Source organism: Poecilia formosa, unplaced genomic scaffold (assembly GCF_000485575.1).
Source record: "Poecilia formosa unplaced genomic scaffold, Poecilia_formosa-5.1.2 Scaffold269, whole genome shotgun sequence".
Taxonomy (NCBI): Eukaryota; Metazoa; Chordata; class Actinopteri; order Cyprinodontiformes; family Poeciliidae; genus Poecilia; species Poecilia formosa.
The window spans coordinates 662,989-690,120 of NW_006800208.1; the positions used below are offsets into that span (position 1 = coordinate 662,989).

Here is a 27,132-nt window from a genome sequence, read left to right on the forward strand (position 1 = left end):
TAAAGTTACACTGAATGTGAGAAACATTTTAACTTCATTACAAAAGTTTAGTGCATGATGTTAGAGCAAAGGGGAGGATTTAGAAAGAACTTTTTACATCTGTAGAACATGAGTAAAATTAAGCATTAGTATCAAAGTTTTAGTAAGGGTCATCATGGATGGTGGTGCTGTAGGCAGAAAGGATCTCTGGTAGCAGTCAATCTCGCAACGCATCTGACAAGACCTCTGACTGAAGAATTCCCTCTGGGATTGTTGAAGTATTTTTGGATGGCATTCGAATGTTGCTGTACATCTCGTGACTGCTACGAGATGGCAACAGAGACAATATTCCACGGTAACATGTTCTGGATCAGTTGTTGGCTGCTAACCCGCTAACTCGTTTGCTTTTGCCGGTCTTTTTGTCTGGCTCTGCATCCATGAAGGCCTCCCTTTCTACCCACTCTGGGATTTGGGGGACATAGTTCAGGTACTATTTAAGCTTCTGAGATGCCAGTCGGCTGGTCCCACTTGTAAAAACAATATTTTGTTGACAATGGTTACGCACCGTTACAACTGTTAGAAAGCAAAAACATAAAAAATAAAAAAATCAAAGCACAGTATCAAAATTGAAACACATTGAATCACAATATCCACTGTATTGAAAATACAATTTATTACACAGAGTAATAAATACATACAAAGATGCAAGTAGTAGCATTTTCCTTTTTGTTTTCGTCTTTTTAATACCAAAACCAATCTCATCACAGATGAACCAATGCGTCTGATAACATGTCCACCACTCAAGTCTTTTGTTACAAGGGTCTGAAACACAGACCCAATACTATAAAAAATAAAAACAAAGAAAGAGAGAAAAATCTATCTACTTCTGTACAAGCCATGCAGTGTCTACAGTTAACCCATGGCCCCGTTCGCATGCAAAAAACAAAAAGAAAACCTCCAAAAAACAATAAAAATATGAATGTATACCAATGTATTTATGTAACAAGTCAAAACTTAGATCCCCAACGGTGGAGCGTAAAAAAAAATCTTTTGATTCCCAAGAAAAAAAAAAAAGAAAAAAAAAAATCCCAATTGAAAGAATTCTTCAGAACTTCTTAGAGCCGTGAACTGCATTACTGTGTTTTTTTCTCTCTCTAAGAGCTTGCACTTCAATCCTTTGTTCATTTACTTCCTCCTTGCAACGTAAAGGCCATGCACGCTTCCCCCACCCCCAACTTCCCCCCCAAAAAAAAAGAAAAAGAAAAGAAAAAAAAGTAGTTCTTCTTGCAAGGAGGAATACGTGTTTATGGCTAGGACCTTGCGTTTCTTTCCGTCTCCGCCAGGCATTCACGTACCAGGCCTCTGGCGTGAATTATCCCTGTTACAGAGACAGAGTCGTATATTTCACATCAAACCGATGACATGACAGCACATATTAATGTAAATGTTCGCTTAAACTCTGCTTGTGAATCGTCCTCGACCATACCTCTTTTCAGTCTCTCCATTGCGCTCTTGCTCCCGGCGTATGTGGGCCTGATTTCCTTCCCTAGCTCTTCAATGATGGCCAGCAGCTCGGCATATTTGTTCTGAGGCACTTGGCTGCCGGTGGAGCCCTGGGCCGGAGCAGAAGCAGCAAGATTTAAACATTTCAACACAGAGATCTTTGTCCAGATATTTTACCGCCGACTTCTATTTATTCAGATTAAAGTAGCTTTCATCAAGCCCAAATGACCATGACTCCTCCACCATGCCTGACAGTTTGAGGAATGTGTGCTGTTAGTTCATTAGATTTGTGTAAGACAAAACACAGACCACTTTTCTTCTAATCCCAAAACTGAATAAACTTTATAGAAATGGCGCTTTCCGAGAGCTCACCTGTGAGAATCCCAGAGATGGAGGTCCGTAGTCACTCAGAATGGGCCTGTAGGACTGCAATGTAGCCAGGTTAGCTGCTGAGGGGGAAGGAAGGTTTCCAGCTGTTGGTACAAAAAAAAAGAGAGAAAATGTCACAGCTCCTTACTGAGGTGCAACACTGATGTATGAGCTGTTTTTATGCCATTTTATTTTCAATGTTGTTTGAATACAAGCATAATCAGTAGATTTTAAATGCAGGAAGTTCGGGTGTAACAACAGCGTCAGTTTTGTAGGTTCATACAGAAAAAGTGTCCAAAAGTGTTGAAAATATGTATAAAAACAAGATTAATCATAAAAGTAAGATTAGTTGTAATTAATTAAATATATAATCAAATATTAACTGGCTATGTTGAGTGTATATATATAGAAGGTAACCCTACTAAAAAATGTGATCGTGAACCCTGTTAGCCCTTCACCCCGGTGCATTGTCTGCTTGTAATATTCCCTCTCCACCACCAGATGTCCTCGAAGAGACATAAAATTTCTCAGAGGCAGATCAATCGGCAGCTCCGACCGAGGAGCATCATGGAGGAAACGGAACAAGGCTGGCTAAAGAAGACATAAGTGATACATTTTTGTCACCGTGGAACCGCAACCCCACGGCGGGACCGCGGCCCCGGACCACCGAGAACCACATTTTCGGAACCCCCGACGCCTCGTCTCGCCTCCCGACCGCGTTTTTCCGCCGTCTCGGCTCACGGATGGCGCTCTTTTACATTAGTAATAATGGCGGATATGAATTAGCCTAGCTCCCAGGATCTGACCCTATATATATAACTGGACAAAAACTACAGACACGGTCTTTCTCCAGGTATTCTCCGAGACCCCGAATTTAACACTCGATTTAACAAGCGGATACTTTGATTTTCTCCCACATTTTCTCCTTACCCTGGTTCCCAGAAGTTCCCGGAATGTGCTGATGGACATTGGGTTTGTAAGACATTCCCAAAGACATTGTAAATTAAAGAAATAAAAATGACCCGAAATTCAGTGAAGCGTCTGTCTCTCACTTTTTGTTTACAACAGCGGCACCGGCAAATATGGCCGTCACTTTATATTGACACCCACAGCGCTTTCTAACACTGCCGCCATCCAATGCGGCTTTATCAAGAAAACGACTTAAAAACGGGATTTCCACCATGAAGGCGAGAAATTCGCACGCAGCCGAGCACGCGTTTTTTTTTTTTTTTTCCTCCTTTCTGACATTTAACAACATTGATCATAAAGTTAACTCCAGTCCCACACTTTTGGAGGACTTTAATCAGGATCTAGCTGTGGAGTAATTAAGACGGGAAAAATGTTTTTGAAACGTTACATTTGCATTTTTTACAACAGAAAAGCGCGCTTTCAACGCAAAACATGCGGCTTGATGTAAATATAACGAAATAGTTTAGACTTTAAATTCAAGCAACTATATATATATATATATATATATATATATATATATATATATATATATACACACACACACACACAAGTATGAAAGAAAAAAAAGGGAATGAAAGTAGTGATACCTGACTTTGTTTGTGGAGGAGTATCCATGGCTTCACCGATTCACTCATCAGTGGATTCAGGAGACATGTGGCCGTCTTCCATGTGAAATAATGGAGTCTTTACAGGGCTCTTTATTTCCCAGGAGTCCCTGGAGGCCACATGGTTGGTCACAATGTCTGACCCCTCGAGTCAGGACCCCAGAACCCAGACGGGATTCCTATTCTGCAAATCTATTTCAAACTAGTTTAAGCGTTTTTTTTTTTTTTTTGTTAAAGTATAGAAGTTGCCAAAATAATAAACACCTAAATGTCACTGGAATTCATAAAAGAGCTGAATGATTTAAGCTTTGGCTTTCATTGTTCTCTATTAATTTAATTAATATGACATTCTGAGGTAAGACTAATTCACTAGTTCTGGAGTACATATAAAGATTTTAACTGAATGCAGCCATTCTCTACTTTGCAGGGCTTTGTTTATGTTTAGATTAAGTATTAAGATGATCCAATAAATAATCTAGGACAGCAAATGCTCACAAAAATGCAACATTTGTAAAGGAAACTTAAGAAAACATACTTTTGTAAATTAAGCCTTAAACTATTCACACCCACAGATTTTTTCCCCCTGCTTTTTGCTTTGAGAAGGTCACAAAATTCAGATTCCTCTAGGATTTTATGTGGCAGACCAACACAAAGCAGTGAATGATAGAGAAGTAGGAGGACGACGATGCAGGAGTTTAAGAACTTTTTGAAATTTGTTTTTAAATAGTACCTAATTAACCTTAAAATCAAAAGTAACCAATGACATTTATGGCTACTTGATCAACCTGTGTGATTTAATCTCCTAGCTAAATGCCAGCATACAGTAGAATTTTATTAAAATACAAATACTCTGGGGGGTTTTTAGTAAAAAAAAAAAAAACCCAGAGTGTGAATACTTTCATAGAACATTCAAACAAATGACAATAAAATATAAAAGCTAATATGTTGTGATCGTAAAAAATTAAACGAGATAGAAGTATACCAAGCTTTTATTGAAGATGCATGTACACGCAATGTTGAATTTCTGTATGTCAGTAGTGCAACTCGTGCAATGAACAGGAAGAAAAGAAAAAAAGTTCAAGGGTTTTAAAGTTAGAAGGATCTAGTGGCATTCAAACAAACAAATTACTCAGCCTCTTATATACACACATACACACACACACAACACCCCAGGAGTCAAAACATGGGGTGCTGGCTTACAAGGTGCACATTCAAGTTTAAACACAGAAGCAGTACCTTCCCCTGGTGTCCAAAGAGATGTGCTGCATGAAGGTTTCCAAACTGTACAAATAATACAAAGCATTTTCCAAACGCGTCGTCAGTCAGGAGAGGAGGCAGACTTTGTGAATGGAGCTGTGTCTAATCGAGAAGGTCAGGATGCATTCCTCCATTAACAAAAAAAACAAAAAAAACAAACACATCCTGGCTTTTTATTCTTCAGTTTCAGTAAAGCTCATGCACCCAGACGGTGTGTTCTGTCCCATTTAGTGCAGATGATGTAGAATATAATACAAAACCCAAAAGGTTCACAAGAGGCGCGCAAGTCCACAGAAACGGGATTAGATGTGAACCGGACTTGAGGGGATGGGTTTGGGAAGCGGAGAGGTGGGGGGGAAATATGCACAACGAAAAGAGAAGCTTCAGATATTGTGACGCTGTGAGAGGGCCATTGTAGATGGAGATAAAAGGAGTATATTTCTGCAAAAAAGAAGAAAAAAAAAAAACTTACATTTTGAGATTGATCTTAGAAATTTTCTAGGAAACCCCTCCGACCCCCCAGAAATGTCTGAATTTCAAAAGTTGCAATTTTTTGACTTTTGAACATTTGCTGAGCTTCAAAAGTAAAAAATTTGACTTCAAACTCAAATTTAAGGACTTTTTAAAACAGAAAAATTCTGAAAATCTAGCATTTTCTCAAAACTGTTGAAATTTTCAGAAATTTTCTATAAGAAACAAGCCCCCAGTTTTTTTGTGGAAATTTATTTATTTTCATCTATAACAGTCCTAATACGGCGTCACAAAATCCAGTTAAAGATCACTGAAAAATGGTAAATAAAAAAATCTGGTCAGGCATTTCACATACACTATTTTTGAAACAGATAAACCCCTGAGCTGTTTATTTGCAAAAAGCAAAACAATGTTTAATGACTGGGTCTCTTCATATTTTTAAGAATCCCTTGGCTGACTATATTTACTTATTTCCTCACCTTTGCTTCACACAGCGTAGCAAAATATTTGGAACAGCAAATAAAGCAAAATAAATGACATTTAATAACTGATTAGAAGTAATGTAAAGATAGATGTTAAGTAACTTATTTGTCAAAGAATAGAAACTGCATTCTGGACCCCAGATATTACTATTATCTTTTAATAAATGAATGGCAATATTTAAAAAGAAAAATGCAGGGGAAGAAATGCCTTTAAAAAAGTTACATGTATACCACTTAACACTAAATGATATATATAGATCTCAAACCATTTATTTCACTTCTTCATACTGCTTACAAAAAATGAAGAATGAAACTCAGACACTGAATTCAACTAAAAACTCACTGAACTTCCTGTTTCAGTAACGACTTTATGATTTTCTCCCTTTGCTAAAGGAGGAAAAAGAACTAACACGAGGTTCATGTAAATACTAACGCTGTCCTTCCTAACGCAGTATGGATGTGTTCGACAGCTGACTTTGTTTTACTAAATGTGTTTTTTCTAGGAAAAAGTTATGAATTCCAAAATAAAAACAAATCTACAGAGCTTGCTGAAGTAGTTGAGACCCGTTTGCAGAAAACAGAAAAACAAATTGGTCTATGTGAAATGCAAGCTGACCCTCACCATAATGTAGTTTTGGTCTCCTTGTGATTGTGAGGATTATAGCAGGAAAGAAATGCGTCCCAATGAGATGACCTGAATCAAATGGCAAATAATGGTCAGAAATAATATCCCTCTGCTTCTTTAAGGGGTTTTTGTTAACTATCCAGACGATGGTTGAATATCAGTCGGCCGTAGAAACGAATCCTCTCACTTTCAGAGGTATAGTGGTTTGGTTTCATTCATCTTTAGCCTGGACCCGGGAAGTTTGGGTGTTTTTTGCTGAGTGCCCAATTTGAACAGAACAGACTGGAGTTTTCACGGCGTGTCTGGACCGGATCACTAACCTCACTCTGAATATCAGAGTACAACACAACAGCGTCAACAGGTTGGGAGAACAACTGACTGCCGTTTTACGTCCCAACAGTCGGCACAGCCAGCCTTCGGGCCCTCAGGGGACAATGGTGGAGCAGTGAGAGGCGCAGCCCTGAAGCATGCAGCGCACCGAGACACGGCCGGAGCCGGAGGCCTCCTGAGTGGACCGTAGAGTCAGGGCGGAGTCTGGGCTCAAACCACCTCATTATGTGTTGAGCACATGAGTAAGACTTTGAGGGTGGAGCAGCTGCCTCTTCTGCTGCTCCTGCACAGCCAGCTGCTGGCTCTGGTCTGAGGTCGAGAGCTTGTTGATCAATGGAGAGACGCAGTTCGCTGGAATGATCAACCCTAAGAGAGGAGGAGGAATTATTACTTATTAAAATAACTGACTAATCACAATTAATCAATTCTTAACATATCCAATGAATCACAATTGATTCTTAATATAAAGATTACAAAAATGGTCAATTAATAGTGATTAATCAATTATTAAAATATCAGATTAATCAATTATTCAAACAATTGATTAATCGTTATTAATCAATGATTAAAATAAGAATAAAACAATTTAGTAATTGATTAATTGTTAACTGGAATACACAGACTAAAAAAACACCATTGATTGAAAGAACAACATATTCAGAGCAGTAATTAATCAAAAACTGTACAAAAATATAAATTTTGTGTTTTAAAAAATAAACCCTTCCTTGTCTGTAAAAATGTCGAACCCAAAACTCTTCAAGTGGCACTTTTAGCCTCCCCTGGTTTAAGTCCTGTAAAGAGTTATTAATCGGTTAATTAAGAAAATAAAACACTACACTGTATTGCTTTAAGCAGTGTAGTGTTGATGTTTGCAGTATTTTTTTTTTTAAATCAAGCGTACACCAAGAGAATGCCATGTAATTAAATGTTTGTTTTCTTATTTAAAAAAGGAACTGAAGAATTTATTTCTAATGTTGTATAAAATAAGGTTACGTGGTTAAGTGTAAAATCTGCATGACGTGCCAATTTTTCTTTTATCCGATTAACTGGTTAATCATCAGAATAATCGATTACTAAAATAATCGTTAGTTGCAGCTCTAAAATTTTTGTCATAATAAAAAACGTGGGTTTTCTGGGGAGAAAGCAAATTCTTCAGAGTCTTTCCCAATTGAAGTTGGGAAAGCAGGTCAGCTTACCAACTATCCTCTGACCGTCTTCAGTGCGCAGGCGGACAATCTGCACCTTCACGTTGCTTCCGCTGACTGGAGAAAGAACTTCTTCCAGTTCGTTCCACACGCTGAGCACAGAGCCACACAGAACGTAGTACGTCCTGCAGCGCAGCCCGATTTCACACAGCAGACCAACTGAGGCTTTCTTGCAGTTGCCACGCCTAAAGGCAGATTCAAACAGCAGATTAAGGAAGTCGTTTCTTAACTTGTGAGTTTGAGACGCTGCTAGTGAAAGATAAGTGTGTAAAGTGTACACACCAGTACGCATGAGAGCATATTTTTGCTGATGACTGGTACTGGTCAGTCCAGTGCTGCTTGGCATCTTCTGACAGAACCTAATAGAAGAGACAAAAATAAAAAAACTGTTACCAGGATTCATAAAATATTTAATGTTTCCATGATTTCAAACAGAAGCCAAACCTTCTTAAACTTCTTTTTGATGTCGGCGTATGTTTCCAGTTTGACTTGTCTGCCAGTGTTTGGCCTGTAGACCAGGAACAGCCTCTTCTTAGTGTTCACTTCCTTCACCAGGATGGCTGTTTTCCTGTTATTTCTCATCTGAAATCATGCACAGAAAAAGAAGGGAATAATGGAATCCTGGCTTAGCAATATCACTGACAAATATGAAGAAAAAAAAAAAGAAAAGGTACAATCTTTGGGAGAAAATCTGGATTACATTATCATTGGACTTGAGTTAAACTGCAGGGGTTTTTTTTTGTCATACCACACTGTCACTATGAATTTTATTCACCCAGTTGCCTTAAAGAGCTATAAGTGACTTAGGGTGGGAGTGTCTTGCCCAAGGGCACAATGATATTAATTAAGGAGGCTGGAATCTAACTCAACCCGTCAATTTCAAGTTGACTGATCTTCCCACTGAGCCACAGCTGAACTAAATGTGACAAAAGTACAACAAAAAAAGAATAATAAATGTGTCGAGCAAGCAATAAAAAAAAACCCCTAAAAGAATACGTCAGAAAAGTTGAAGTGACTCCAAAAAATGTCTTGATTGATAAAAAGATTATTTTAGACTAGACAATGCTGATGTTTATTATTCACTTACGTAAAAAGTCCTTAAAACCAACCTCTAAATTCAAGCACAAACATGGAGCAGAATCAAGGATAAAAAATGTTTCAGATTATAAATGGAAAACTGTCAATAATTATGAAAAAGTCCAGAAATCCTGCAAGATTTCAAAAGCTGAATGTAAGCAAATCAATTTATTCTTCATAAAAACAAAAATAATAAAATAAACCCCCATTGGATTCATAATATAAGTAATGCAAAAAATAAATCTCATTTTCTACCATTCTCTATGTGAATTCTCATTTACGGTATTATTTACTCTACTTTATTTCAAGGACCTTTAGCACAGATTGTCTATTTACCAAACACACACTGTTGCTGCTGAGTGAGATACAGAGTTAGCTCTTCTGTCAGTATGCTGTGTGCGACAACTTTTGGCTCAAGAAAATACAAGTACACAACATAATCATCCTCCAGAAACAAAAAGTGCAAAACAGCTGAAACACCGAGTTCCTTTAAATCAAGGTAAAAACCCAGCCTGTTCAGAGCTGCTTTGGAACCATAATAAATGAACACTTACCAATATTTTGATGTCCATTAATGATGGCACTCATAACAATGTAATGATTGTTCCTGGTTTTCTTAGTTGTTCACCATGCCTTTTATGACTTTGTATTTTTGTGATGTACAGCAGTTTGAACTGATTGATAAAACAAGTGGAGTAGGCATGATGGAGTCTTCAAAACTTTGACAATTTCTAGATTAACTATGCATCATTTTTCCATTTTAACAATGCAATGTAGACTTTTAAATATTTCTGTAATCTTTAAAACATCTACAGTAAAAATAATTAGAAAGACTTGATAAATGTGACCCAAATGCAGTCAAGATAGTTTAATAATGCAGAAAAACTCACTTTCAAATCTTCCCTTTGAAACTTCTCATATAAGAGGATTCATATTTATAGCAATTTTTTTTTTAACTAACAGCCTGTCTCATAATTTCCTACCTGGACATAGAAGCCATCGTCTGGGCCGTTCTGCTCTGCCCAGGCGTGTGTCGCTTCTTCCCAAGACATTCCTCTTTCCACGCCGACCTGTGAGGTGAAACATGAACAGAACGTCAGCTGACGTTTCATCTCTCTGTGATCTGATTTTTATATCATAAATAGAGCAGGACTTACGGTGTAGAGTTCTACGTGTCCTGATGTAGTGTAGCCTGGCGTCAGAAACTTTCGACAGTCCGCCTTCTTCACCTTCTCGTCACCCGAGCCGAGATCTAACATACGCAGGGGAGAATGTTGGAGATATTTGAGATCAAACGGGTTGTGATCATCAAGGGAAAACATGCTATGTACACACACACACACGCGCGCGCGCACACACACGCACACACACACACAAGCCAAATGCAAGTAAAAATCCTCTGATTTGACATTTCTAATGCACTTCCTTGGGTTTGAACTTGGAGCAGATTTCTCCTAGTTTAAGATAATTGGACTTGGATTAGATGTTTTCATTTTAGAATGTTTTTAAAGTTGTTCATTTTGTTAATTAACCTAGGGAAAAAAAATAACCTGTTCAAATTATTGTCATTTAATTTGAACATTTTTTTATATTAAACAAAGCTGATAAATGCACGCAGTAGGATTGGGGTATTTATTATATTGTTTCTCATTTACCGCAATTGTTTTCTTAAGAACTAAGAATTTTGATTGATGTTTAAAACCCACTCAAAACTGTCCGGACTGATAGTTTTACCATTTTTTTCCACTGTTTGTTCAATGAAAGCATCAATAAATATCAATAAATTTTAAAATACAGCAACAGTGTGCAGCTTATTGATACAAATCATGCTTATTTATGCGACTAGTGTGCTTAAGAACCACATATCAAATGGGAATGTTTTTCAAAAGCAGCATTTCTGTTTATCTATAACATATAGTTACCTAAAGAAAATAAATTAAAAATGTGATAAATAGTTCCTACCACTTGTATTGTTATCGCGATAAAAAACCCGTCATGATACAACTTAAATTCACTGTCCCACAGCAGCTTAGGGAACAAACTAGGTTGCCGTTACCAGGGTTGCGAAACCATATGACCACTTACCCAGAATGCCCATGTCATATCTGCCATTCTTCTTGGCTTCCTGGATCACTGCTGCCAGAGTGTCAGAGAAATACTGGAACAAGGCATTTTGCTGCTGGACCTCCATGCCCAATATCCGGTTCAGGAATTTCCCTATGTTGTTGTAGTCTGCAATGGAAAGTGTTTGTTTTCATTTTGCTCTTTTTTGTTGTTGGCATTGTTTTGGATGAGGGATTAATTTACAATTTCAAAATCACCTTTATCCAGTGTAAGCACTCCAGATCTGTCCTCCACATTTATGAGGCCCACACCTATCAACCCACTCTGAATCTCTACAGAACAGAGATGATATTATTATTGTTATTCAGTGAGGGAAGGGGAGGGGGAGGGAGACTAATGGTTTTTAAAGCGTGAAATAAAGAAAATCCAACTTGTGACTTGTACCTCTGAAGAAATCCCCTTTGAAGTCTGAGGGCGGCGGCACCAGCGGAGCGTCGAGCTTTACTATCGACTTCATCACGATTTCCAGAGCGTTTCTGCCATACTGCAGCGAAAACGCGACGAGTCAGAGCGGCTCAAACAAAGCCCAAAACACCTCCTCTTATAACACCGCCGTTACCTTGTTGTCAAAGTTGAACCTGCTCAGATCTCTAGTTTCTGTCGCCCGTCGGTCTCCGTGAGTGAGAGCCCCCTGACAGAAAGAATCAAGTCATGTTGATTTTTATTTGCATACATTTTAACCACATTTATATAAGTTATAAACATATGAATGCGCCTACCAGGCTTTCCAGTCTTTTGGCAACAATGGATGCAAATCTTTGCTCTCCTGCCAGTTCTGATATGAGAAAGACATACTCTGGAGCCGTGACCTGGTTTGATCTGTGTGTTCGCCCTGCGGTAGAAAAACCATTTCAGTCAATTTTATGTATACCTTTGTTTTATTTTTTTATTAATGCAACAGAACTATCAGATGTTGTAGGTAAAAGAAAGGTTGAAATATGTAATCACCAAACTGCTGTATGGCTCTGTCTGCGCTCCACGGCAGCTCCAGGGTCATGTGGACTCTCCTCCTCTGGTTCTTCACACGCCGATCGGCTTGCAGGGAAATACCGGAGCTGGCCGCTTCCGAGATGATGGCTATGTTCTGGTGGACAACAAAATGGCTGACATGTTACTTCACTACTTTTACAACACATAATGAAGTCAAATGTTTTACATAACCTTCAAATAATGTCTTGAACTCATTTTCCCAAATGCCACGACGTTCTTCCAGTTGAAACTTTTTTTTTTTTGTAACTTTATGCGTAGAAGACATTTGCAACTTTGTGTCGTTTTGTGAATCATGCTGTAAAAATGTTTTCTTCCATCTGTCACCAGAACCAATGTGGAGCAAGATGTTTTTTTAACACATAATATCTTCCACAAAGAAAAAAAAAAAAAACAAGGTACGAGGAATAGATTTGTATTACTGAAGACGTTTCTGCATTTGTCTCCGCTTTTACTCAAACGTTAAGCATCCAGACCAAATCAGAAAAACAGTCAACCCCAAAATGCCAGAAACTGTCGGCCTGGCTTATAAAGAAATGATGCAAAAAATTTTTTGTGTTTTTTTGTATCTACAATTATTTAAATTATTGCAGATGCGAAAATTATTTACAGTTTTGCTTTATTGTTGAGCAAATACAAAAGCTGCAAATTTGGTTTTTAAATATCTTTTGTGGCATCTCCAAATACTTTCAACTTAATGATTTTGGCCCTCATTACAAGAAGTTAGAAAATAAAAGTAACCAGAGCGGTGGTATTTATCTCAATTTGCTGAAGAATCTTGGTCATTATTAATCTCTTGGTCATTATTAACTGTATTAATATTGATTAAGGATAAAGTTCATAGCAGCTGGCATTTAACTGAGCTAGATGAACAGGTTTGTGAATCTTAAATTTGGCTATTTGGAACATAATACTTCAGACCTAAGTGCTATCGAAACAGAGCGCTGATATTTGTCTTTTCATCAATTCATCTGGTGAAAATGGAAACTCATTTTACTGTCCTGTTCTAATATATAACAACACAGAACAAAAGAGAACCAAGTTTGACCCAAAGTAACAGACCAGAGTCCTGTCCTCTACGTTTGTAAATAATCAGTCCAAGTAACAAAGAGAGTTAATGCAAAACATCTCGTCTGGAGAGTGTTTGAATTAATGTCAAAAAATGTCATAAGTGGAAATTATTCAGTTGTTGAGACCACTGGTGTAAATGTACTTTCATCAGCTTTTTGGAAATAATGCTCTCTTGCAAAAGTGTATTCCTGTGAAAAGAAGATCCATAACATTTATATTCAAGATAATATAATGGATAATTATCCAGTTATGTGGAAAAAAAGTTCTTGTAAATTTCATAGAAACCTAGTAGGATTGAGATGAATTAAGAATATTTCATCCAGAAACATCTGGTAATCTGTTGCTCATTTAAAGCCTTTTTGGCCTCGTCTCTAAATAGATTAGCAATCGAGAATCATTTGGAACCGGAATCGAAATGGGGAATCAGAACTGGAATCGTTCAAATTCAAATGATTTGCAGCTCAAATGACTAAACATTATCCTTCCTAAGAAACAGCTTCACCCTGAAGCCAGTAGTTCAGTTTTAGTCATTTCCTTGAACAAAGAAAAGTTTACATCAATGCACAATGCTCAAATGAACCTCCAGCTTTAAGAGGAACAAAAAAGTCCTTAAATTGTTAGCATGTAAATATTGAGCAAATAAGACTCTTTGTTTGATAATTATATGAGCAGACAAGCTAAAAAATAATGTTTAAAAAGCCCACATCTGTAGGAAGCATCTGTAGGTTCCAGAATGACGACTGCCTCACCTTTTCTCCATCCATGAACCTCTGTTTCTCAGTCAGGTTGAGGATTTCTACGGGGACGTCCAGTTCAGAGCGGGACTCGTAGGTGATACTGCCGTCGTCGTTACTGACCACGCGACCTTTACGACCGGTCATCTGAAGCAGAGAACAATTATGTCGCTTTATGAACAACGGCTCAGTTAAAACAGCAGAACCAAAGCGGAGTGTGGCTGTAAAAGGCCGTTACCTCCGCCACGTTTTCCGGCCCTCCCAGCTCGTCGATCAGCTCATCCAGAGTGTTGGGAGGCAGATCTTCTGCCAATCCCTCCAGTTGTTCTAGCAGCTGTTTCTTCATTTTCTGGGCAAGTTCCACTGAGTCCTGACTCGTTAGGCAGCTTTCCTGGCTCTCTGTCTTGACTTAAAACGAAATCAGGAAAACGTTTATTTCCAGAAGACTTTTTTGCGGGATTAAGACTTTGCTGTGTACGAGGCAGCATGCTCACCGGCAGCAGGAGTGAGGGGGGGGTTCACTGAGGCGGTGAAACCGGGCCTGGTGGAGCCCAGCCCCGAGGCTAACAAGGCACTTTGAATCGAGTCCGGATCAATACTCTTCCTCCTTTTCTTCTTCTTCTCCTTCTTCCCTTTCTTTGGCTCTTTTCTGATTAGCCAAGGATCTGAAAAAATGGGGTGGCAGTCTTAGTTTAACTCAAGGTTTCATCAACTCAAATTTAAGACTTTTTAAGGCCATTATGAAAGGGATTTAAGACCTGTCTCACGACAAATATAAAGAAGAAAAGTAATCAAATAAATAAATCGTATGGGCCGTCAGCAGAAGTAAGCCAACGGCGAAGACGATCGTCGTACTGATGTTCTTAAACTCTTCCTGAACTCACCGTCCTCCTCATCTTCATCAGACTCGTCTCTGAATGGATTGAAATCATCGTCTTCGTCTCCTGAGCTGACAGACTTGAAGCTGTCGTCGCTGTCTTTCCCAGACTCTCGGTCCGATTCCTCGGACTCGCTCTCCTCTGAACTCGTACCGGACAGGCCCCCATGCTTGCGAGGCTTCTTTTTAGGCTGTTTTTTAGCCTCTGAACCTGGAGCGACAGTGAATGACAGTCAGTCATTCTGCAGTAATTCCCAAACAAGCAGCTTGCTGGTTTGGACACTTACGACACGATCGGTACACAAAAAAAGGCTTTGTATTAGGGCCTATTTTGTTCATAATTTACCTTACTGTGCTATGTAATAATCTGTCAACTGCTTTTACACAGATGATTGTGTTATTTACTATGGTTCTCATTCAATTGTTCAGTTATGTAAATTTAAACAGGCTGTATTTGGTTCAGGTTCGTCTTGAGCAACAACCCGATTTTAAATGATGAAAAAATCAAAAAAAAAAAAAATGCTTTTGTTCTCCAAATATTCCTGTTCCCTCTTAGACTACCCCTCTAGTAAGAACTGACTGCCCAAGGTAAAGTCTGAAAGGCTCACCAGTTACAAGTACCCGAGATTATTATTATTGATGAGCTTTCTTGTAAACTTCATGTGAAACATTTAATCTCCAAATTAAGGTTGAAGGTTGGTTCATACTACAGAAACAAATCATGTTTGTTTCTTTATGCATTTTTATATTTTTCTGACATCTACTTTTGTCATTCCTATGCATTTGTCACATCTCTTATGATGTGTGCTGCTGTCTTTCTTGGCCAGACCAAGTCGTGGACTCGAGTCTAAATGCTTGTCAAAGAGATCACAATGGATATTTATCTGGTTAAATAAAGGCTTTACAATAAGTACAAATATGTAAGAACAAATTCTCATGTGTCCTATTCTTGGATTTATTGCATTTTATTTGTGCTACCTTTCCTCTTCTTTCCCTTTTGTTCCAGCTGTGCTGCATTCTCAGCAGGAGAGGGAGTTTTTTTTGCAGAGAGGTCGATGCCTAGAAGGCTGTAAAGCTTCTGTCTGTCTGGAGCTGGGAAGTGCTTCTCTATCAGGGACTGCAGCACACCTCTGCAATAATAATAATAATAATAATAATAATAATAATAAAGAAAAGTTAGGCATTGAAGCCACAATATTACATTAACATTTTTCTCAGAAAGTTTTCCTTTGTCCTCACTTTGCTGTTGACACAAAGTCGTTGAGCTCTCCTCCTCCTTCCTCCAAGGCTTCCAGTGTTCTCGCCTCACCAGTGGACTGCAGACCAATCACCACACACTGCAGAGAAAACAACAGCTCACATGCTTAAACACAGAGGATAACAATTCATTTTTAATGAAAACCAATTAATTTCTCCTATTTCCTTTAACGAAAAAAAATAACTGTAGAGGCTGCATGTTCCCCAGGTGATTTTACCTTTCCGTTCTGAACTTCCTCTCTGGCTAACTGGACCACCCGGCGGACTTTGGAGGCAATGCAGAGATATTTGAAGAACCTCTGATGGGCGGACCAGAACTGACCCCACATGGACTTCTTCATGCGCTGCTCTGCTTCCATCAGATTGGCGGCCTGTTGGAACTTCTCACGTGCGCTAACCCACTGTGATGCACGGAGAAAAGGATTCAGTTTGTACACCTTTGTTGCATGTGGCAAATTAATGCAAAGTGCTTCAAATTATGGATTCAAACAATTGGCTTAGTTAATTATAGATAAATGGTTTATTAAATTAAAATTAGTTCCAATCGAAGGGTGAGTTTTTATTTGGATTCTTGTACTTAGACTCAAAAGTCTAAGTACAAAAAACACCAAAGCTTATTTGGTGTTTTAAGCTTAGCGGCCCGAATAGCTAGCACAAATAAACGGTAAGGTATAAAGGTTCCATCTCTGGATGACTGGCACCAGATCATATGTGGTTTATATAGGATGGGAAGAATGACTTTATTAGGTAGATTGCACTTTGCAAAATTTGGAAAGATTTGGGTTAAATGGAAAAAAAATTCTTGTGATAAACTGTCCAGAATTTGGAACTATGTAGAAATTTGTATTGTACTTTGAGTTATTTACATATTACGTCAACGCTCCTTTTTTATTTAATTGTAATTTTTGTTCATGTAAGTTTAGCTATGTTAAGGAAAACCAAATTAAAAAAAAAGGTAAAAAATTAGTTGCAAATGATTAATGATGTCTGCTTAGTCTGTCTTTTAGGGTTGTAGTTTGGCCTCCATCCAGTAGATGGGGTCACTGTTCGTGTTGGAGTGGAGCCAGTTGATATAGAAACAAAGGCCCGGTCCTGATGCTCACTGGGCACTCTGCACCCCTCTGAAGTCTGGATTCAGTCAAAGTGCACATAGAGGTTTGAGTGCGTAGGGGTACAAGCGTGCAAAAATGTGAGAATTGGGACAGAACGCCCCCATGTCGTAACTTCGACATCCAAAATGGCGGCACTGGACACTGTTTAGTCAAGTACAACACAAACAAATATTCTAAATGTATAGTTAAGGTATTTTTGCTTTCCTAAGTCATTGCTGGAGATATTTGGCTGAAATGTGTTTTATTATGACTTAATGGATACAGTAAATTCAATGTAATCACACATGTTCAGTAAAGTGAAACAAAAATTATTTCAATACTTTAATTTTGAAAACTGATTTTATTCTATTTTTTGCAACAGTTTTTTCTGTGAACTTTGCCCTATTTCCAAGATGACAAAAAAAATATACATTAAAATGTACTAACATTCAATTTAACAGTATGTGATTTGACATGATTCTTTTGCTCATAAAACCATCTCTTATGCAGTTATGCAGCTAAAGTTAGTTTGGCATAAAGGGGAACTAATAAAAAAAAAGATCAAGTTAAAGACAAATGCATGTAAAAAAAAAAAAAAAAGAGAAAAAGGCCTGATGCTACACTGTGAAAAATAAAAAGGCTAACAGAATTAAAATGTCATTTTTAAAAGACACTATGAATGTTGTGACTTTATAGACCGAAAATGTTGCAAAAAAATTCATCAGGAACTTTGATATCAGTTTTCTTCCCCTCTAGTCTGAGAAGAAAACATTCGTTTAAAAATCATGATGACATCACTAAAGAAAATAAGGAATTCTATTCCACTCCCACAAAAACTTTAGATATTCATTTTGTAATTATATGTGAAGCTTTCCCTGTAATGACTTTCTGCAAAAGAAATTAAAAAATAAATATCAATTCCTGTGCGTTTTGTGACTGAGATTTTAAGACAATACATTTACAGTTTGTGACTATTTTTTATTTATTTTTTTTCTGCTCATTTTATCATATCAAACGTTTTATATTACTAAGGTGTGCCTTGTCATGCCATTTTCTTTGAATTTTCTACAAAGACGGGAAAAAAACAACAAAACATTGTCATAAATCGCCTTTTAACTCAAAACGTCACATGGAGCAATGAATTATGGGTAATACACTTGGCCAAAGTCCACCTGGATGCGGACTCGGTGTAAGGGTGGAAATAGGACCCAAAATAGTCGGGGTGAAGGGCGCATGTGGAGAATGTGGGACACACTATGCACTCAAACCTGTCAACATGAACGCGCATTTGAAGGACACGAGGGCGGAATGAGGCCGGGAATATGAGTATTGGGACCGGGCCAAAGAAGGTGAAGCCATACCAGAAGGAGAAAGACAAACAAAACAGTCCAAACAGATATGCAAAATGCATTTTATCAGATTTTAATTTCAAATATAAACACTCTGCAAGCTCTTTAACTTAAAGAACTTAAGTTTCACCTAAATGGTGCTGATTCAGCAGAGCTACAAGATAAACGTCAACGTCTCAGTAAAAGAACGACTGATTTGCTACGAAGGTGAGGATGTAACGACAGAAAAGTGGAGAAGATAACATGGAAAAATAAATAAAAATGATGAAAATAGGAACAGCTGATGGTTGTCATGAGTTAATGCACTTCATGGAGCCAAGTTTCAGCTGTCCTTAGGCATGAATATCTCCGTTTCACATATTTTATTCTTTTTATCTTTTATTTTTCTATTCAGCAACCAGATTCTTGTGTTACATTATTAAACTTAAACACATTTATAAATTATGAGAGCCGTGTTTTTCTGTTTATTTAATCAGTATTTGATACAGCTGACAAAATTATGTTAAAATCTAATTGTTTTATTTTTTTAATTCAACATATTATGAAAAATGTAGCCCTTTATGATATGGAAAGGCAGTCAATCTTCTTGATGGAAGAGAAAACAAAGGTTTTTATGGAAATGGAAGCTTGTTAATTGTTAGTCGATTGATTAGATCAATCAACTCTAGATTAACTCATTCATTGATAACTTGCATCCTCAATTCAAATGATTTGTTTTACTTACCAGCCTCACAGACTTGTTGTACATTTTGACGTACTGCTGAGTTAGAGGGACTTCTTCAATCTTGAAAGTCACGCCTGTAAAACTCAACTGTCTAGCGATGTACATCCCTCTGAGTTTCATGTCCATAGCAACTATTTCCATGGCACCAACACCTCTGGAAGTAAAGAAACAAAGTGCAGGTTTAGGCGTTTAGCAGACCTTTCAAATGGAAAACATCTTTAAATAAAAAACTCCTACCTGCGTTCAACTGCTTGGATAAAGTTGCCAAACTCTCTAAACGGCGTTTTATGACCCCATATTCCCAGCCGGTTCATGTATGCCATGTTTCGTGGCTCAGAGGCTCCTGGATGATGCGTGGAAATGAAAAATGGTTTGTTAGTATTTAATTTCTGCAGAAATTCACGAGTTTGGTTGGCAAACCATTTGATTTTGTCCACGAACCGGTAGCGCTGGCATACACAACCCGAGCTTTGGGAAGTTTGTTCTGCAGCTCCAAAACGGCGAGGCCGGTCTTAGTCGGCTTGGAGGAGCCGATGGGACAAACGTTTTTAGCTTTGTGACATTCATCAAACACAATCTACAGACAACCTGTTAAAGAAAGTCACCTTTTTTTAATGTTGATTTAAATACCCCAGTTATTCACATGGATAGCCATATGTTTTAAACAGTATTTTCAAATGCTGTAATGAATGTGAGGAAGGATACGACTCCATCAAAGTCTTCCCCACACCAGTGGAGAAGCTGTTGGAATCTGGTCTTGTACTTCCCTCCTGACTGGCTCTCTCCTATCAAGGACGAGTAGGTGGCGAAGATCACCCCTTTCTTCACACTCCCATTGTGTTTGGAGGAGATTTTGCCGTATTTAAACTAAAAATTAGAAAACCTTTAGTCTTTTTTTTATTTTTATTTATAAAAGTCAGCATTTCAAATTGCTATTGTTCAGGGTATAAATTTAAAATCTTACCTTGTTTAGTGAATGGACCTGGATATTCTTGGCGCCAATGTCCCTCAAATCCCTCTCAGCATCATATTTTAAATCATTAGAGACACTAAACCTAAACAGAGGACACAATATATGTTTAGGAAAGAAAATACACAAAATCATTAGGAGTTTTAAAATAAACTTTTTTTTTTCCAGGGAGGGAGTCCTTCAAGACAAAATTAAAATTCAATTCAAATCAAAAATACTTTATTGATCCCCCAAAGGGAAATTAATTAAAATAGGAATCTTTCAGGTTATTTACCAAAGTGATCTCTTTCTGCCCAGAAGGTAGTTCTCATAAATGATCCCTGCGATAGTCCGGCCTTTCCCCACACCGGCTCCGTCTCCAATCAAATAGGCAGCTCGGTCGCCGTTGGGTAGGAATGTTTCATGTTGCTGTAGCACAATCAGAAAACAAATGAGCAAATGAAAAAATGAGGAAGAGAAGTGGGAATTTTTCAGAATAGCAACAACCATTAGGAAGGGGAGGATTTATGTAATAATTCTTATGAATGATTGCACAGTTTTATGAACTCATTACGTTTACGTTGGGCGACTTTTCAGGAAGTGATTGATTATTAGTCAGACTTGAAATTGGGTCTGCAACTAAATCAATTGTTCTGGAGATTAATTGGATAAAAAAAACCTTCCACATTCTGCAGATTTTTCATTGAATTATGGCGCATCTCTCACATCAATGACATAAAAGTCGCTCTGACTGAAACGCTTTGAAAATAATCAGATTTAGTAGCACAGACTGGAATTTTTTTGAGTCAAAACATCGGAATCGGGCCGTCCAGACTGCGGTGAAAAAGTCAGATATAGGTCGCATATGGGGAGGGGGGGGAAAAAGAAGAAAAAACAAAAAAGCCAGGTTTGAGTCACATTTGCCTGCTGTGTGAAATCAAAGCTCTCTCCAACATCTGTGCAGTCTAAAAGTTGCACAGATGTTAGAGAGAGCTTTAACTGATTCAATATGCCTCATTGCCTATGATCCTTACTGTAGTGATAAGGACCGGATCTAATCTTTTGATCTAAATGTGCTATAGCATTGCTAGTTCCAGAGACAACAACATCGTAAGATCTATAAAATACAGGTTGGATCCAATGTTTGGTGTAACAGTTTCAGTAATGTATACTGAGTTTCAGGAATTTAGAATATGGAAGCAGCTGTTGCTTTACATACTGTAAAAATTTTTATTATTATTTTTATAGGAGTCATAAACTCTTTTATGTGATCTGGCTGATGTAATGGACCCTGCTTACCTGAGCAGCATATGTGATCGCCTCTAGCTGCAGTGCCGACAAGCAGCCCCGATCAATGACTTCCTCTGGGATGGACAGTCTGTACCAAACATCTGGAGGGCTGACGCTGGACAAAGAGCTGGTTTCCACCACAGGATCCGGATGCCTCAGCCCGATCTTTACTGCGCGCACAAGGTCAAAGGGTCGTCAGTTCATGTTTCACAAAAAGTTAAATAAAATGTACCTTGACCTAAAATGTTTGGGAATTATGTTACATGATCTGGATATTTTGTCAAGTTTTTCTCATTAAAATTATTGGCTGAATCGTTCTGCTTATAGAGTTCAGGGTGCCTGGATAAATATGACAAGGCATTTTTTTATTAAATGATGGGACCATCTCATCTTTGTGTAACATAATGAATCCTAATTTGAAGGGGAAGAAAAACATGACTTAACATTTTATATTCTTACATTTCATAGGCATGTACTCTGCATACGTCTCTGCGTGACCCAGCTCTTCTTCTTCTTCCTCCTCATGTTCATCCTCTTCTTTTAGGCCTGCAGCTTTCTGCACACGCACACACACACACACACACACACACACACACACGTTCAAATGCAAAAATCACTCTCGTTGAAATATTGAAGCACCTATTAAAACTTACCAGCGTATTTGAAAAGTTTTGCATTTTAATGTCGTCTTTGATCCAGATCCTGGCAGCATCTTTGCCCAACACTTCTTTCTTGATTCCATTGTTTATTTCACCTGAAACACACAGAAAATACCTGAATATTACGACTGGATCAGTGAACCAGGGTAGAATTGATTCCTGTTATTTAATGATTCTTGTCATTCATCATATGGCTTGAAATAAAGCAGCAATCAAATTATAGATTTTAGAAAGTATTGTCAACTTTTAACAATAAAAATGGCAATTTAAGATCCAAAAATTACAACTTAAATCCAGAGACTACTTCCCCTCCCCCTTCAAACAGAGTACCTGCGCCTGTTGCAGTAGCCGTTGCCACAGGTGGAGCAATGTCAGGTGGAGGTTTAAGTTTCATCAGCTCCATAAGACTGTTGCCCTTTAAAATGGTGGTTTTCACATTGTTGGGCCGAAGGAGGTCTTTCAGCTGAATCTGCTTGGGCACAAAAACAAAGAAATACCTTATGAGCAACTTATTCAAATATGAAAATAGACATTGAAAACAAAGGTAGCATGTTGAAAACACACCTGATCTTTGTTGGAAGGCACTAGTGTGGACACTGAAGGAGGAACACTTGTGGGTGGGGGGGTTGCTGAAGCACGCAGTCCTGAACTGGCAACATGGACCACCTTGGTGACTGTTATGGTATGTTTGATTGGGTTGGTGACTGACTGCTTGGTAGCAGTGGCCCCTAGTGACGGCAACTGATTCAGTTGATTTAAGACAAATGTGGTTGTTGATGGCTGAGGTTTATGCTGCTTGGAAACAAAAAAAGCAGAGGGAATTATTTGTTATTTTTTTAGTGATTTGGCTACCGCAGAACTTTGGAATAAACGGCTGTGGAGTTTACAAAAAAAGAAAAGGAAAAAAAAAACACAACAGAAAAATATTGTAAAGTGGAAAACAGAAATGTGGTGTTTAATTCACAGAGACCTTTTGTCAAACAAAATGTCTACGTAGTTTTTACAGCAACAGTATGCAAGTATAATCAAATCTGTATAGTTAAAAACAAAACAGAAAAATATTGTAATAATCATAACAAAATTATGTCAATATGACACCCAAATACTGGGAAAAATACAGTTTTTGTCAGTTGTTTTAGATAATACAAAACATAAAAGTCACTTTATGACTTCATGCTGTACTTTTTAAGTAGAACTCTGCTATGCAAAATTAACATTTCAGCTTTGTAGACCTAACCGATTGTTAATGTAATTCAGCTGCAATTTCAATCAGTGTATATTAATTTACATATTGTTTTTGCCGAGTTAATTACTTGACATATGTAATTTTTAAAGGAAAACTCTGGTAGCCACCACTGTCAGAGTTTTTCTGTAAAACCCCTTTTTTTATTTTCTAAGGTGAGAATTAAATGAGGAACTCAGCTTACTCTGATTGTAACAACTGGGACTGCAGTTTGAGGCTCAGATCGAACAACTTCCACCGATTCTGCTCCGACACCAACATCCAGAGCATTGATGGAAATGGACTGAAAGCAGATCAGAGGTTAAAACTGCCGTTCACGCCGCAGAAATACCAGGAAACCAGGGTCTTTTTTGATAATAAACTGAGGGTCATCTCACCTGCTGGGCTGTAGAAGGCTGCATAACATCCTGAGAATCCACATCTAATAGCCCGAGATCATTTGGGCAAATTCCACTCTCACTTAAAGCAGCGAGGAGCAAATCCTGTCCAGGATCCATCTGCAAAGTAAAGTAGAACCTTAAACCAACGCTGACTTTTTCATTATCTAGAATAGAAACAAAAAATAAATAAAGAAAATCCATAGAAATGAAAAATCTAACGTTTCCAATGATTGATCAGAAATATATAACAGATGCATGAAATCAACCAACGATGTGAATCAACCAAATTTCCCTTGACTGGCTCCGTTTGCTGCTACAGGTCAAACAGTGAAGAAATATGCAACATGTCACAGTTCTCAGTTTTCGGTGTACGAACACCACCAGAAACTAAATGTATGATGTACTTTGAGTTTAGTAAAAATCAAGAGGAAGGTCAAAGACATGAGGTGTGATTCATTAGTGGGAACAAACTACTAGATTCAAACTACAACCAGAAAATTACTTGCAGGAAATTATGGCTATAAAAAAATCCCTGCAATATTACCAGCAATCAATGTTAAACAATAGACTAAGTAGGGTGGAATATAAACTTTGATTGCAACACTGTCAGCATTTATTATAATACACACTGCAGAATCCTAAAGCACTGGGTTCACTTTTACTGTAAAACATTTGTTCAAAAATAAACATAAAAATAACCTGCTAATATCTACAACATTAATAATACAACCAAATTAGAATAAAATAAAAATTCAAACGTAATAATTAAATGTGTATTATTTATGGAAAAATTTAATAACTGGCTAATTATTAAATATAGTAAAATGAATGCATTTCATGATTAAACATCAGAAAATGCCCACATATTTTTGAATGATTTATAGTGAACACCACAGACACACATGTGTAACATGTGGTGCCAAACAGGCAATAAATTTAATACAACATTATATTTATATCCGAACATAGGGGCAGAATGCATTTAAAACACACAAGTTAAAGCAATGGTGCAGTTAATTACATATGTATTTACAGTGTGTAAGACTAATAACATGACTTTCTTAAAGGAGCCAGATCTCGGGCTGAAACAAAAATGAAGTGTTTAAACTGTAAACACAGCCCCCAGGATAGTTAAAATGTCCTGATTGGGATACAGTAAAGATATTTATAATCACAGTAATGTCTCGTTGGTCTGAGACACGAGTTGTTTCAAAGTGACCCAAAACAAGACACGTGTTTGCAATGCCCTGCCTACAACTTCCTGCACTCACCGACTCGACGTAGAATCTCCTTAACGCCTCTCCTGCTTGTACACTACCATACTGCAGTTTAAAACAATATATTCATATACTATGGGGACTAACGATCAGTTTTAAGGACACAACTTAACATACTCTCGCGAACATTTCCCTTTCACTTTTGTATTGCCAGCTAACCTGGCCTGGGGAGAGTACGGTGACTTAGCTTTCCTATGCTAGCTTGCTTCTTATCCAGAAGCTAAATAAACATCCTCGATGCATTCATTCATTTTCACATCGATAAAACAGGCAACAGGGGGTCTAACTACCTGCCAGTAAAATAAGCGTACGTGATGCTTGGTCCTGCGCGGTTAAATGTTGACAGAGATCACACAATTACAGCTCAATGTTACTGACAGTGATCACCGATTCAGGTCCACATGTTAGAAACCCTTTATTTCCCCGTTTCTCAGTGTACATTTATTAATTAGCAAACATTAGCATACTTGATGCAAGCTTACGTTGTAACAGAACAGCTCCTAAAGTTTACAGGCAGCTCGTTAAAGCGGCGCCGCTGAAGTTAATCAGTTGTTGATAAATGACGTTAGCAAAAATTAACAACCAGTCTGTTAAAAATATAAACTCACTCAGTGGTCAGCCTTGTCCTTCCTAACCTGCTTCAGGAAAGCCAAGTGTGGAGGCTAAAGCAGCGAGCCGACGGCCCCTGTTGTTCTAGCGTTATTAACGGTTCTCGCACGCGCACTATGCCTCTGTTAATGTTGCTTGCTAACGTTAGCAACCAGGATACGGAGACTAAAAGCCTGGAAACAAACCATGGTTAATCACTTGAATGTAAAAATGTGACAACAACTAAGACTTTGTTTTAAATTAACGTGTAGGCGAAAGAAACAGCAAATTCTCACGCTAAGACACACTTACGTTACTTTAATACGGGAGCTGCGGCTCACGGTCGGCAGCTCTCTGCAGCTCGGGTGCTTGTTTGTCCTCTCTGCTCGAGCTCACGCCATCTTTTTATCAAACGCTCCGTCGCATGCTGGTCACGTGACGTGCAGGCCAACGGCTGCTGTTTTCAGGGCAAAAGTGCTCGTCGGAGGTCGTTGAAAACGGGTGTTAAAGCGGCCGCGGGGCGTCCCTCGACGACAATACACCGATAAAAGCATGAAACGTCGCATATCTGAAACAGTGAAACAAACGAAAAACATAGCAGAGTCAGCGAGCTAATACCACGTCACGTGACCCTGACAGGTCCCGATAGGAAGTGACGATGGTGGATGCTTCTTCTTCGTTCTCTTCCTTTTTCGTTCCTTCCTTTTTTGATTTGCTGAATGTTAGGAGATATATATATATATATATATATATATATATATATATATATAAAAGATATATATATATATAAAAGATATAGTGAATGACTGAGTTCAAAGTTCATCAGTCAGTGTCATGTTTGCAGTGACTTCATGAGAGATTTCCCCTTCTACAGTTAAGCTTTCAAGATGTGATGGTTAACTCTGTGGAGTGTTTTTTTTTCTGTAGCACAGTGGAAAAATTGCACAGGTCAAATTGCATTTTGTGCCCTTTGCCCCCCAAACCGTGAGTTTGGAAAAGAAGGTGTGGCGAGTTTTCCCCACTGACTTCAAAACAAAATTAAACATATTTTACATTGATTGAATTGCTATTATTGTACTGATTTATGAAATTACCACCAATGAACCTCTAGTCATGACTGAGGAATATATACATATATTCATGTTAATGTAACAAAAAATAAATAAAAATCAATCTTAAAAGATTTACAGTCATATTATTTGTTACACTGGTACATTTCCAACATATTATACCACACAACGTAGAATATGTGAAATAAATTATCTAATTAAACAAGGAAATTGTTTTGTGATCTTAGAAAGCTCTGACTGCTGTAACTTAATTTGCCCCTAGATGGTGCTAAAGTACAGACCTGGGATTTTCCCTGTAAATTTAACAGGATTTCGCATTTCAGCATAATACACAAGAAATGAAAAGGTATTTTAGTCAAGTTTCACTTATTAACTTAACATTTATTGGTATTGCAGACAGAAAAACACATGAGATAGGATTAGAGTCACTGAAAAAAATTATTACGTTATTTCTTAGAATTCAGATATAATCTCATCATAATTAGGACTGTTTTAAATGCCCGTTTTATTAAAACAGGCATTGAGATTAAAGTCAGAATTCTTTTTTCTCCCATTGGCACTAATCATTTTCCATAATACTGGTGTGGTTG

At 37.9% G+C, this 27,132-nt stretch overlaps 2 protein-coding genes across 5 annotated transcripts; both read right to left on the minus strand.

Annotated features, from left to right (window-relative positions):
* Positions 1-696: 696 nt before the first annotated feature.
* Positions 697-3,514, minus strand: cdk2ap1 (cyclin dependent kinase 2 associated protein 1). Of its 2 annotated transcripts, none has more exons than XM_007570834.2 (4): positions 3,408-3,514; positions 1,855-1,955; positions 1,466-1,592; positions 697-1,357 (listed from the first exon to the last, which is right to left on the minus strand). In XM_007570834.2, the coding sequence occupies exons 1-4, from the start codon at positions 3,433-3,435 to the stop codon at positions 1,290-1,292; spliced, it is 324 nt and encodes a 107-aa protein (XP_007570896.1). In that variant the 5' UTR covers positions 3,436-3,514; the 3' UTR covers positions 697-1,289. The 2 variants fall into 2 exon arrangements, with proteins under 2 accessions (XP_007570896.1, XP_007570894.1); XM_007570832.2 differs by lacking the exon at positions 3,408-3,514 and adding an exon at positions 2,782-3,014.
* Positions 3,515-5,567: 2,053 nt separating this feature from the next.
* sbno1 (strawberry notch homolog 1 (Drosophila)) lies at positions 5,568-26,122 on the minus strand. Of its 3 annotated transcripts, none has more exons than XM_007570836.2 (33): positions 25,785-26,122; positions 23,605-23,724; positions 23,412-23,510; positions 22,549-22,776; positions 22,315-22,453; positions 21,979-22,079; positions 21,785-21,881; positions 21,335-21,495; positions 20,331-20,464; positions 20,051-20,141; positions 19,792-19,953; positions 19,528-19,663; positions 19,324-19,429; positions 19,087-19,240; positions 16,141-16,323; positions 15,905-16,002; positions 15,644-15,795; positions 14,673-14,876; positions 14,283-14,453; positions 14,027-14,196; positions 13,804-13,935; positions 11,945-12,080; positions 11,716-11,828; positions 11,556-11,627; positions 11,381-11,480; positions 11,194-11,268; positions 10,958-11,104; positions 10,030-10,124; positions 9,856-9,942; positions 8,240-8,377; positions 8,078-8,154; positions 7,787-7,980; positions 5,568-6,956 (listed from the first exon to the last, which is right to left on the minus strand). In XM_007570836.2, the coding sequence occupies exons 2-33, from the start codon at positions 23,722-23,724 to the stop codon at positions 6,814-6,816; spliced, it is 4,215 nt and encodes a 1,404-aa protein (XP_007570898.1). In that variant the 5' UTR covers positions 25,785-26,122; the 3' UTR covers positions 5,568-6,813. The 3 variants fall into 3 exon arrangements, with proteins under 3 accessions (XP_007570898.1, XP_007570897.1, XP_016536587.1); XM_007570835.2 differs by having other exon boundaries at positions 22,549-22,779; XM_016681101.1 differs by lacking the exon at positions 25,785-26,122 and adding an exon at positions 25,493-25,596 and having other exon boundaries at positions 22,549-22,779.
* Positions 26,123-27,132: the final 1,010 nt, after the last annotated feature.